This window comes from Oncorhynchus keta, chromosome 15, assembly GCF_023373465.1.
Source record: "Oncorhynchus keta strain PuntledgeMale-10-30-2019 chromosome 15, Oket_V2, whole genome shotgun sequence".
In the NCBI taxonomy this organism is placed as follows: domain Eukaryota; kingdom Metazoa; phylum Chordata; class Actinopteri; order Salmoniformes; family Salmonidae; genus Oncorhynchus; species Oncorhynchus keta.
The window spans coordinates 11,280,707-11,292,860 of record NC_068435.1 but is presented as its reverse complement, the minus strand read 5'-3'; the positions used below and the strand labels follow the sequence as shown (position 1 = coordinate 11,292,860).

Sequence of the window (12,154 nt, the reverse complement as noted above, 5' to 3'; positions counted from 1 at the left end):
GCGCCTTGGATTAAATCACAGCCTGTCTTGGCTCAGCATCAGGGGGGCTATACACTCTTAGAAAAAAAGTGCTTTCTAGAAACTAAAATGGATCTTCGCGGTCCCCATTGGAGAACCTTGTTGGTTCCAGGTAGAACCTTTTCCACAAGGGTTCTACATGGAACCCCAAATGGTTCTACCTGGAACTAAAAAAGGTTTGTACCTGGAACCAAAAAGTGTTCTCGTACTGTTGAAAAACCCTTTTTTTCTAAGAGTGTAGGGGAGGCTCTTTCTGGCAGGTATGATGTGCCAAACCTCTGTGCCAAGTTTGTCTGTGGAAAACAAGTTTGCTCATCCCCATTAGCTATATGGAGAATAGACTGGTAGGGAGCGCAGATGGATACACTTGTAGAATATCAAATAGTACTTAAAAAAAACAAAAAACATTTTTAAACATGCATTCTTGATCACACAAAAAAAGCTAAATTGTTCCAGTCTCCTGCGTGATAAAGCCATATACTGAACCATAGATATCAGCCATGCCCTTAAAGAAAGATAAGATAACTCATACCTGGCTCTCCCAGACATCCAGACCTTAAAAGCACAGTTATTATCTGATGGTATCTGTTACCAACGACATGAGAGGTCTCTTACACATTCAAATTCAAGGCACATCGAAACTCTCAAAAAACTCTATCATGAACACAATCTGCTGTTCACTCACGCAACTATACTTTATTGTACGTAGCTAGTCCAATAGAGTTACCATACTGTAGTTTCCTAAAAGGGAGGCATAGACCAAGTGACTGTGAGAGCTCTCAGCAGCAGCTTTGATGGTCTCTAAAACACAGGCTGTTCCCTCCATCAAGTCCTGTGGACAGGGATAAGAATGGTTTGAAGAGAGTACAAGCAGATGTAGCAATGCTAATGCTGTACATTCTGCTAAATGGGGATGGTTTTGGCACTTCAGATGTCCTTTGATATCCTTTTAGCCAAAATAGAACATTGTAAAAGGTCAGAGTTCAAATTGTATTTATATGCATGTTGCTAAGTCGTGGTCAATGCTTAGCAACACATTATTCGTGTGTGTACCTTGTCTTGCGCACACACACACACACAACACACCCACATGTACTCTCTCTCTCACACACACACACACACACACTCTGTCTCTCACCATATGCACACACTCTCTTACACAACCCCAAAGCACACAGTTATATGATTAGTATAATGACTGACATCAATCACAGTACTGTGTGTTCCCTGGATGAACGGCACAGTGTTCACTTAGAGTCCCACTCTTATCATTAGTGACCTCAGCAGGATTCCAGGGGAGAACGTACTCTGTTGAGTGCCACTCTATCATTAGTGACCTCAGCAGGAGTCCAGCGGAGAGTGTCTTTTATGGAATGGATGAGTTGTTCATCAAGACCCTCACAGAGTATGAATGTAAGAAAGGCACTGTGTGATTTACTGTAGCTGTCTCTGTGATGTAGCTGTATGTATGTTTTTTCTGTGTCTGCGTGCTTGTGCCTGTCTGTCCTATTACCTTGAGAGACCCTCAGTGCTCATAGGATTGAGCCGACAGACAAACGCTTCAACACTGATATCATCTCACTCCCTGACCAGTGTCCCGCTACTCTGAATGGGACAGGGATGAGGTGTGAGTCAGTGCTGTCAATGTGTGTGCAGATGTTTCCTTATCTGTTGTACTACTCTGTATTTATTCAGGGAAAACCCATTGAGACCAGGGTGTCATTCCCAAGGGTGTCCTGATCACAACAATACGATAACCAATGTACAACAAAACGGCAATCGATACAAAACAGTTACATTCCTCAGCTGCTAGGTCTTCAATCAGCACCCTGAACTGCCAGAGAGGCACCAGAACATCCCAATTGTAATGAGTTCTGCAAATTGTGCCAGCAGTGAGGCGCATTAAAACTTAACTGCGGATTTACCTAATTCAGCGGAGACCCGAGGAAGTTAACTAACCCTGTGAACTGGTTTGGTAACACGTCTTTATACTTCAAAAATGAAGCTAGGTAAGTCGGGTTGTGTAGTAGAGCTTTGTAAACAAAAAGGGAGAAATCAAGAGATCTACGGGACTTTAATGAGGACCAGCCAACCTTTTGATAGAGGACGCAGTGAGGAGTATTAAAACTGTCACCTGTGATAAAGCGAAGGGCGCTACGGTAGACGGCTTAGGTTTAGGAGAAATGGCTGCTGCATTCTGGTAAATTGAGTCGCCATAGTCAAGAACTGGCAGGCAAGTTGACTGTACAATCTGCTTGCTGCTGTTTCGGGAGAGGCAAGATCTATTTCTAAAAAAGAAGCCCGCTTTACATTTTTGCTTTTTAACTAGTTCATCTGTGTTTTTTAAACATTAAATCCTTGTCAATCCAAAACCCCAGATATTTCTAGAAGAAAAAAAAAACTTGCCCAAATGAATAGCCCCGTTGGAAAATATAAATGGACTGTTTGAAAATGTGAATCACTTTTTTTTCCCGTATGCCAGTTTGGGAATACCTGTCCTCGGCCAATGACTTCTCCAAAAGATAACTGGAGTCAGGAGTCAGCTAACCTGGAGTCCAATCAATGAGATTGGAGATGTTGTTTAGAGCTGCCCTGCCCTATAAAAAAACACTCACAATTGGAGTTTGCTATTCACAAGAAGCATTACTTGATGTGAACCATGGCTCGAAACAAAAGAGATCTCAGAAGAACTAAGATTAATTGCATAGAGCTGGAAATGGTTACAAAAGTAACTCTAAAAGCCTTGACGTTCATCAGTCCGTGGTAAGACAAATTGTATATAAATGGAGAAAGTTCAGCACTGTTGCTACTCTCCCTAGGAGTGGCCGTCCTGCAAAGATGACTGCAAGAGTACAGCACAGAATGTTCAATGAGGTGAAGAAGAATCCTAGAGTGTCAGCTAAATCTCTGGAACATGCTAACAACTATGTTGACGAGGCCACTAAACCAAAATGGTGTTCATGGGAGGACACCATGGAAGAATCCACTGCTGTCCAAAAAAAAACATTACAGCACGCCTGAAGTTTGCAAAAGAGCACTTGGGTGTTCCACAGCGCTACTGGCTAAATATTCGGTGAACAGATTACAGTTGAGTTGTTTGGAAGGAACATTTAAAAAAGGCACAAGCACACCAACATCAAAACCTCATCCCAACTGTAAAGTATGTGTGCACTGTGAATGTTTACATGGTGTGTTCAATAAAGACATGAAAACATATACATTGTTTGTGTGTTATTAGTTTAAGCAGACTGGGTTTGTCTATTGTTGTGACGTCGATGAAGATCAGATACAATTGTATGACCAATTTATGCAGAAATCCAAGTAATTCCAAAGGGTTCACATACGTTTTCTTGCCACTGTATATTGCCACTGCATAAGTGCTGCTCTCCACTTTCTGGAGGACCGAGTTTTCAAATCAGTGGAATTAGAGTATGATAGCTAAGGAGATGGAGAAAACACCTGTCCCCGGATTACATCTTCAAACTAAGGTCAACCATGGCATCCATGACAGGGAGAAGCGTCCATTCCACGTATACAGAAAAGATAGTCTAGCTCTTGCTACATTTTCAGATATTACACGTTTCTAATTTTGACAAAGTCTTTTTCATTTCAAGTTAAAGTGTACTGTTCGCTAGCTCGTTATTCATATCTCAGAGCCATTTGCTTTGCTAGTTATAGCTGGTTTGTTAGCTAACATTGAATCTAGTTGGTTAGCTACCTGCAGATTCATGCAGGGTAGAAACATCATAAATTGTGATTATGGTTTATTGTTTAGCTAGCTAGCTACAGGTCTTAGACTTGACACCATCAAAAATCACACATTGTGTCTGTCCTGTCTGACCACTTCCAATAAGCCTGATTTCAGTAAACCTTTGAATGAGTGTTTAACAGGGTGAAAGACCTTGGAAAGATCTATAAATAGGGCAGCACAATAATTTTTTTATCATCTAAGCAATTTAACACATCTAAAACAAGCGCAGCTGCTGAAACGGTGTTATGTCCAGGTATAAAACCAGACTGGTGCACATTAAGAGTAGAGTGAGAAGTTAAAGTTATTGGCTGCCAGTTGCCCATGGATTCTAAAAGTATGTGTAGTCTGTGTGAAGCGTTCAGACAGGGATCCTGAAGCTGCTGTGCTTGTCTTCCAGACATCAACATGGCAGGAGAACCAAGACCCTACAGGCCACAGGTGGTGGGCTCCAAGAGGCCCCTCTCCTCTCTCTACAGGTCAGAGTCATAGCATGACCATAGAAATAGATTGTCATTCTGTGAGCAGGACAACCATAGAAACACTTTGTACTACTCTATAATTAGAGTTGGCTAAAGGAGCGTTTCTCAAACCCTTTTTTTTGTGCCAGAGAGTGACAAGCTATGCCCACTTCCTTCTTGGAAGACCACTTTCATTAAAACCACTTACATTAATAAACCACTTACACTAAAAACCCACTTACATTTATAAAACCACTTACACTAAAACCCACTTACATTAATACTAGCCCTTGAGTAGGGACAACATCAGTGTCAACCATACCAGGGACTGATCAACATCCCTTTTATTGTTTTGGTAATGTATCAGTGGCTTATTGTATGTACATCTCTATTTCTGTCTTTAGTGGCTATGAGTTTGACTACGACTATTACAGAGAGGATTTCTACAGCAGGTATGGAAATCATTCTGCTCTGTTCTATTCTAGTATTTGTTTTGGTAAACAATGTACTCCGCTTGACCTATTTAACTACTTCTTAAAACCTTTGCCCCTCTCACCTTTCCTCGTCTCCCTAGATTATTTGATTATCATGGACGCATGGTGGAGCCCCCCATCCGATCGCCGATACCGGCCAAACGCTCTCGTGTCGTGGTCCCGTCCCTGCGGCGAATCAAATCTTCCTTGCCGGTCAGGACCTACTCTGACTCCTTTTCTTCTTCCAGACCTCTTCCTCCGTCCTCGCCTCTACCTCTCACTTCTGGGTCTTCAGCTGCAGGATCTATGTGTATGTCTAATACTCTAGTCACTCTTTCTCCCTCTATCCTCTCCTCTCTCTGTACTACTCTTTCTCCCTCTATCCTCCCCTCTCTCTGTCCTACTCTTTCTCTCTCTATCCTCCCCTCTCTCTGTCCTACTCTTTCTCTATCCTCTCCTCTCTCTGTCCTACTCTTTCTCCCTCTATCCTCCCCTCTCTCTGTCCTACTCTTTCTCTCTCTATCCTCCCCTCTCTCTGTCCTACTCTTTCTCTCTCTATCCTCTCCTCTCTCTGTCCTACTCTTTCTCCCTCTATCCTCCCCTCTCTCTGTCCTACTCTTTCTCTCTCTATCCTCCCCTCTCTCTGTCCTACTCTTTCTCTATCCTCTCCTCTCTCTGTCCTACTCTTTCTCCCTCTATCCTCCCCTCTCTCTGTCCTACTCTTTCTCTCTCTATCCTCCCCTCTCTCTGTCCTACTCTTTCTCTCTCTATCCTCTCCTCTCTCTGTCCTACTCTTTCTCCCTCTATCCTCCCCTCTCTCTGTCCTACTCTTTCTCTCTATAGCCTCCCCTCTCTCTGTCCTACTCTTTCTCTCTCTATCCTCCCCTCTCTCTGTCCTACTCTTTCTCTCTCTATCCTCCCCTCTCTCTGTCCTACTCTTTCTCTCTCTGTCCTACTCTTTCTCCCTCTATCCTCTCCTCTCTCTGTCCTACTCTCTCTCTCTCTATCCTCTCCTCTCTCTGTCCTACTCTTTCTCCCTCTATCCTCCCCTCCTCTCTGTCCTACTCCTCTCTCTCTCTATCCTCTCCCTATCCTCTCTGTCCTACTCTTCCTCTCTCTCTTTCCTCCCCTCTCTCTGTCCTACTCTTTCTCTCTCTATCCTCTCCTCCCTCTATCCTCTCTGTCCTACTCTTTCTCTCTCTATCCTCTCCTCCCTCTATCCTCCCCTCTCTCTATCCTCTCCTCTCTCTATCCTCCCCTCTCTCTATCCTCCCCTCTCTCTATCCTACTTTTCTCCCTCTATCCTCTCCTCTCTCTATCCTACTCTTTCTCTCTCTATCCTCTCCTCTCTCTGTCCTACTCTTTCTCTCTCTATCCTCCCCTCTCTCTGTCCTACTCTTTCTCTCTCTATCCTCTCCTCTCTCTATCCTACTCTTTCTCTCTCTATCCTCTCCTCTCTCTATCCTACTCTTTCTCCCTCTATCCTCCCCTCTCTCTGTCCTACTCTTTCTCCCTCTATCCTCTCCTCCCTCTATCCTACTCTTTCTCCCTATATCCTCTCCTCCCTCTATCCTACTCTTTCTCCCTCTATCCTCTCCTCCCTCTATCCTACTCTTTCTCCCCTATCCTCTCCTCCCTCTATCCTACTCTTTCTCCTCCTCTATCCTCTCCTCCCTCTATCCTACTCTTTCTCCCTCTATCCTCTCCTCCCTCTATCCTACTCTTTCTCTCTCTATCCTCTCCTCCCTCTATCCTACTCTTTCTCCCTCTATCCTCTCCTCCCTCTATCCTACTCTTTCTCCCTCTCTCTATCCTCTCCTCCCTCTATCCTACTCTTTCTCTCTCTATCCTCTCCTCTCTCTGTCCTACTCTTTCTCTCGCTGTCCTACCTCTATCCTCCCCCTGTCCTACTCTTTCTCCCTCTATCCTCCCCTCTCTCTATCCTATCTCTGTATTTGACTCCTCTGTCCTCTCTGTCTTCGGATCCTCTGTCCTCCGCTCTCCTTTCATTGTCCTCCCCTCTCCCTCCGTTCTCACCCCTATCTCTGTCCTCCCCTCTCCTTCCATTTTCACCCCTATCTCTGTCCTCCCCTCTCTCCCCCTTCTGCACTGCTCTGTCTGTCTCCTACTCTTTGACATAACTGTTTTGGTGAAGTCATAGTTAAGAAGCATATTCTTTTCAAGAAACATCATTTGTCTCCGTTTTTGTATATTCCCAGTAAAGACCGACCAGTTGGTAACCATCAAACAGGAGCTGTCCCAGATCAAGACCAAGATCGACTCTCTACTGGGGCGTCTGGAGAGAATTGAGAGACAGCATCGCACAGAGGCAGGTAAGAGTGTTCAGACTGTGTGTGTCCTGTTGTGTGTGTCAGACTAACCTTTAACCTGACCTCATCTTCTCTCTATCTCTCACCCCCCCCCCCCTTCCCCCCTTCCCCCAGCAGCCCAGAGGAAACAGGGAGGAGAGTATAAGTGTCTCCGTGCCAAGACAGCGGACCTCTCCGGAGACTTGGAGGCGGGAGAGATGACAGATGAAGCCAACGAGGATGTCTTTGACGATGAAGGCACTAACGATATGGTGAGGAGGCCAAGGGTTATTTGAGGTATTTTATTAGGATCCCCATTAGCTGTTGCAAAAGCAGCAGCTAATCTTCCTGGGGGTCCACACAAAACATAATACAGAACGACAGAATACAGAACATCATTAGACAAGAACAGCTCAAGGACAGAACGACATAAAACAATTTTTTAAATGTCAAGTTAGAGGTTAGTCTGTCATCGTACATCTGAAGTCTTAATGGGGTCAAATGACACTCTATTCCCTATGTATAGTGCACTACTTTTGCCCAGAGCCCTATGTGGATGATACCTAAGCAGCATTATGAGTAAGCCACTGTGTGTTGTTAAACAATATACAATGGGTGAGTCTAATCCTGAATGCTGAATGGTTAAAACAGTATCACTGCTGACTGTGTTGTTTTCTTCTTTTCAGATAGAAAATCACTTATCAGACATTGACAATTGAGAGAGGTCAGTTATTACTCAGGTGACATGTTTGCTTCAATTTAAACGTGTTAATTAGAAGTGTTTATTATAAGTGTCAGTGTAAGGGGCCAGTGGGTGTAGGCTTTTGTTCCAGCCAAGCGGTAGCGACGGGCATTCCAGATCTTTTGGCTCCGCTCACCCAAAATGAGCCGTCTATTTGGATGAAAAAAAAAACAACATGAAAAATAGCACATTTCATAGCAAAAAAAATGCAACATTGCAAAAATTGAGCGTGGACCAGAATGAGGCTTTTTCCCTGACGACATATTGTTCCTGCCGTGGTTCAGGAATCACCATCTCCAGGGAATGTTTTTACAACTTACCTACAGATAATCATTGTCTTCGTCCTCATAAAGCAATAGTAGGATCGTTCCACCAATTCAGTGCCTTTTGAGAAGAGTAAACTTTGTGTAAATTTAAATACATGTACATTTCACAAAACATGTTTACATTATGTCATAAAGACACATGTTCAACTTAATAAAAAAATGTTTCCAGCTCAAGAGGTTAAATAAAAATGTTTACTACAGGGTTGAGGATTTCATTTTAAAATCAGCCATATATCCCTGTCTGACTGGGGAATGGAAGCTTAGTGTGAAACAGGGAGGGGCAATTGAATGCAAGCTAAAAATAATAATAACACACATTGTTATGTTTTTGTTGTTGCCTGTCTACAGTATCTATGGTATCTATGGTTAACGTGACCCACTCAGACCCACAAAACACCAGAAAAATGGCCAAAAAGAGTAGAACAAGCTCACCTTCTTTTCCAATATGATGTCTATTTCTTAAGAAAAAAATATTGAAAAAGGAATAGTTTCACTATATTAAAATGAGAGTTCAGTTCATGTAACAGGTGTGACTTTACAATGAGGAACATATGTAAATGAATCACATGAAGTAAAAAATAATCATCCTCAGAAATGATTCACAATGGCTTCACAATGATAGTGAAAACGTGACACGAACAACCCATCCCTACCAAGCAGTAAGACACCTGATAGCAATGATCAGCAAATCATAGTCTTCTATCAAGACTTTTAAAATCAGGTTTGTTATGACTTGGTTGGCCACAAAAGCCTTCACCGACACAGGCTCACTGCGGATAAGAATGGCCACAACTCATTTGACTTAATATGATTAGTCCATAGAATGCAGGGAGTAGCATGGCCCCAGATCTGTTTGTGTTGTCTTGCCAACTCCTATGGTCTGTCTTGCAAGAGCACAAATAGATCTGGTACCAGGCTAGGAAAACAGATCTGGTACCAGGCTAGGAAAACAGATCTGGTACCAGGCTAGGAAAACAGATCTGGTACCAGGCTCAGAAACCAGATCAGATCTGTACTAGGAAAACAGATCTGGTACCAGGCTAGGAAAACAGATCTGGTACCAGGCTCGGAAAACAGATCTGGTACCAGGCTCGGAAAACAGATCTGGTACCAGGCTCGGAAAACAGATCTGGTACCAGGCTCGGAAAACAGATCTGGTACCAGGCTCGGAAAACAGATCTGGTACCAGGCTAGGAAAACAGATCTGGTACCAGGCTAGGAAAACAGATCTGGTACCAGGCTAGGAAAACAGATTTGGTACCAGGCTAGAAAACAGATCTGGTACCAGGCTAGGAAAACAGATCTGGTACCAGGCTAGGAAAACAGATCTGGTACCAGGCTAGGAAAACAGATCTGGTACCAGGCTAGGAAAACAGATCTGGTACCAGGCTTGGAAAACAGATCTGGTACCAGGCTTGGAAAACAGATCTGGTACCAGGCTTGGAAAACAGATCTGGTACCAGGCTAGGAATTTGCTCCATAGGAAATTGCTGTGTTTTACTTGTCTTTATTTCAAGTTGAGAAGAACCCAAATAGGAAATCATTATCTTCTAGTTTAATTCACAGTTTTTCTAAATTGCCTGTCATTTTTGGTATCTATAGCAGTACAATGGCTGTTTTTCAGCAGTTATCTCTGATGTCTGTTGAGCATGTCAAAAAGACAACCTCTCTCCCTCCAATTTTCCCTCTGCTGGGTCACATTGAAATGCCCCCTGATTTGTCTAATATTTTTGGGGGCAGAGATCAGAGATTTTTTAAATATAATATTGGGGGAAACTCCCATTCTAAGGTTCTCCTTGATTAGGATGAGGATGTTAACGATGACAATAATAATTAATATTGTTTTTGGCTTTTACTGATCATGACAATACGGTTCACAATTAAAATAATTCATCTTATTGTGTGTTGTTATGCTTCTTGTTTGCAGGGAGGTAAAAATGAAGCCTCATTGGTGGTTTGAAGAATCAATAGACAACATCAGGACCTGAATGACCAGTCAATGACCTGATCAATGGAAAAAAGGAAAAGACTCTCAGAGAGAAAGACTCATGGACCAGTGTGCTTGTTTGCCCATCAAGACACAACACTGTGTGCGTATTGATGCGGTACTACAATGTTGTACTTTAATTTCATACAATACATGTACCAGACTACTGTATTTTATTCTAGTCATCTAAGAAATGAGTTCATGCAGGGTGTGAAAAAAAGAGTTGCTCTCATTGAGTGTGGCTTACATGCACACAATAATGTGATTGTGGATAGTCAGATTAATATAATAGTTCAATTAAAACATTTACATGCTTTGCAAGAGGAACGATTTCTCTAATAATCCTGTTTACATGGACACGTGAAAATCAGGCTACCGAAAATCGGCAAATCAAAATAAATGTTCTAGTAAGAATATTTGATTCTGAGTTTGGACATTTAAAGTTTATATTTGAGAACTACTTCTACTGCGCATACATTCAGTAGTTCCTCAACTCACTTCACCTGTGCTTAATAGGGAGGCTCGCTTGGCTGGTTCTAGAAAATGTGCATATCAAATACACCGCAGGAACGCCGTTTAAGGTGCTTACGTGTTCTAATAAATCTAAAGATTGCTCAGAAAAACCAGGTGTTTTTAATTGGCATATGCTTACTTTTATTTTGACCTTACACCGATTAAGATAAGCAGAGTAAGGTGGTTACATGACTATTGTATAATCTGTCTACTGTCATAAATCCGTTTGATATCGAATTATTAGTGTGCATGTAAACATACTCATTGTTCTCAGACTAATAGTTCTGGTTTCAAGGTATTATCGTCTAAAACGTGAATGGCAAAATTCAGAAGAAATGTTTTGTTGGAATTGTGACTTTGCATTTTAATTTATTTGTTGAAACTGGTTTATGGCCACCTATGAAATGGGTTTGGGGACAAGACAAAAAGGTTTTAGAAATTAGTCTCGCAGGGAGCAGTTTTCAGATGTTTTTTGAAAATGGTAGACCACAAAATTCTGCCATTTTCTTAATATTGGCACTAAAATGTGTGTTATTTAATAAACTACAGTACCAGTCAAAAGTTGACACTTACTCATTCCAGGGTTTTTCTTTATTTTTTTTACTATTTTCTACAATGTCGAAAAACTATGAAATAACAAAAATGGACTCATGTAGTAACCAAAAAAAGTGTTAAACAAATCAAAATATATTTTATATTCTTCAAAGTAGCCACCCATGTCTTGATGACAGACTTCCACACTATTGGCATTCTCTCAACCCATGTTCATGTACAATGAGCACCGATATGTTTTATCTATAATTTCTCTTCAAATGACAAGGATTTGCCAGTACATTGTTGACTTTACTCACGATGACGACTGCTAGCTAAGATTTTGAAAGTATGATGTTGCCATGATCAGTCCACACATAGCTTCCTACGGTAGATAGAAAGTGATTTGATGTCATTTTATCTGTGGCCAATGACCATGAAACTTCTTGGATGGGCACTTCTAATGTAAATCAATGGGATTGAATTTGAGAGCTCTACCCTTAGATTTGTCCGAGACGTAGTGTCCCCATGAGTGACAGAACACTGAGTCCAATTACAGCACAACTAGAGAACATTACCACCACCACAGAAAGCACTGAGCTAGACTGAAACACCTGCATTTTGGAGCTGCCTTACTCAAGAAAGCAAAAAAGAGACCATGTTTGTATGGAGTTTTTATTAACTCAATGTTTTTTTAAATACAAATTTTACATTGTTTGCAAACTAATATGTGACACGTATCAATGCCAAAATAACATGCAATACAGGCCCCCCTAATTTTTTATAGCAAAAAACAAAAAACAAGCAAAAAACAATTTTATTTGTCACATGCCTCGAATATAACAGGTTTAGACCTTACAGGGAAATGCTTACCTAGAAAACCTTAACCAACAATGCTTTGAGAAGTTAAGAAGAAAAACGTGTTAAGTAAAAAATAATAAGTAAAAAAAAATGAAAATAAGAGTAACAGATAATTAAACAGCAGCAGTAAAATAACAATAGCGAGGCTATATACAGGGGGTACCGGTTAGTCGAGGTAATATGTA

The 12,154-nt window shown here is 41.7% G+C and overlaps 1 protein-coding gene across 3 annotated transcripts in view; it reads left to right on the top strand.

Annotated features, from left to right (window-relative positions):
- Nucleotides 1–11,147, top strand: part of LOC118395084 (RNA-binding Raly-like protein) — a 51,156-nt gene extending 40,009 nt beyond the window's left edge. Inside the window, exons 2-8 of one of the 3 annotated variants that reach the window (XM_052463379.1) lie at nucleotides 4,167–4,245; nucleotides 4,632–4,679; nucleotides 4,802–5,010; nucleotides 6,920–7,033; nucleotides 7,148–7,281; nucleotides 7,696–7,733; nucleotides 10,005–11,147. In XM_052463379.1, the coding sequence (XP_052319339.1) occupies nucleotides 4,167–4,245; nucleotides 4,632–4,679; nucleotides 4,802–5,010; nucleotides 6,920–7,033; nucleotides 7,148–7,281; nucleotides 7,696–7,728 (617 nt within the window). In that variant the 3' untranslated portion in view covers nucleotides 7,729–7,733; nucleotides 10,005–11,147. Of the gene's footprint in view, nucleotides 1–4,166; nucleotides 4,246–4,631; nucleotides 4,680–4,801; nucleotides 5,011–6,919; nucleotides 7,034–7,144; nucleotides 7,282–7,695; nucleotides 7,750–10,004 lie in introns of all 3 variants that reach the window. The other 2 variants (XM_052463377.1, XM_052463378.1) reach the window with 2 other exon arrangements.
- Nucleotides 11,148–12,154: the final 1,007 nt, after the last annotated feature.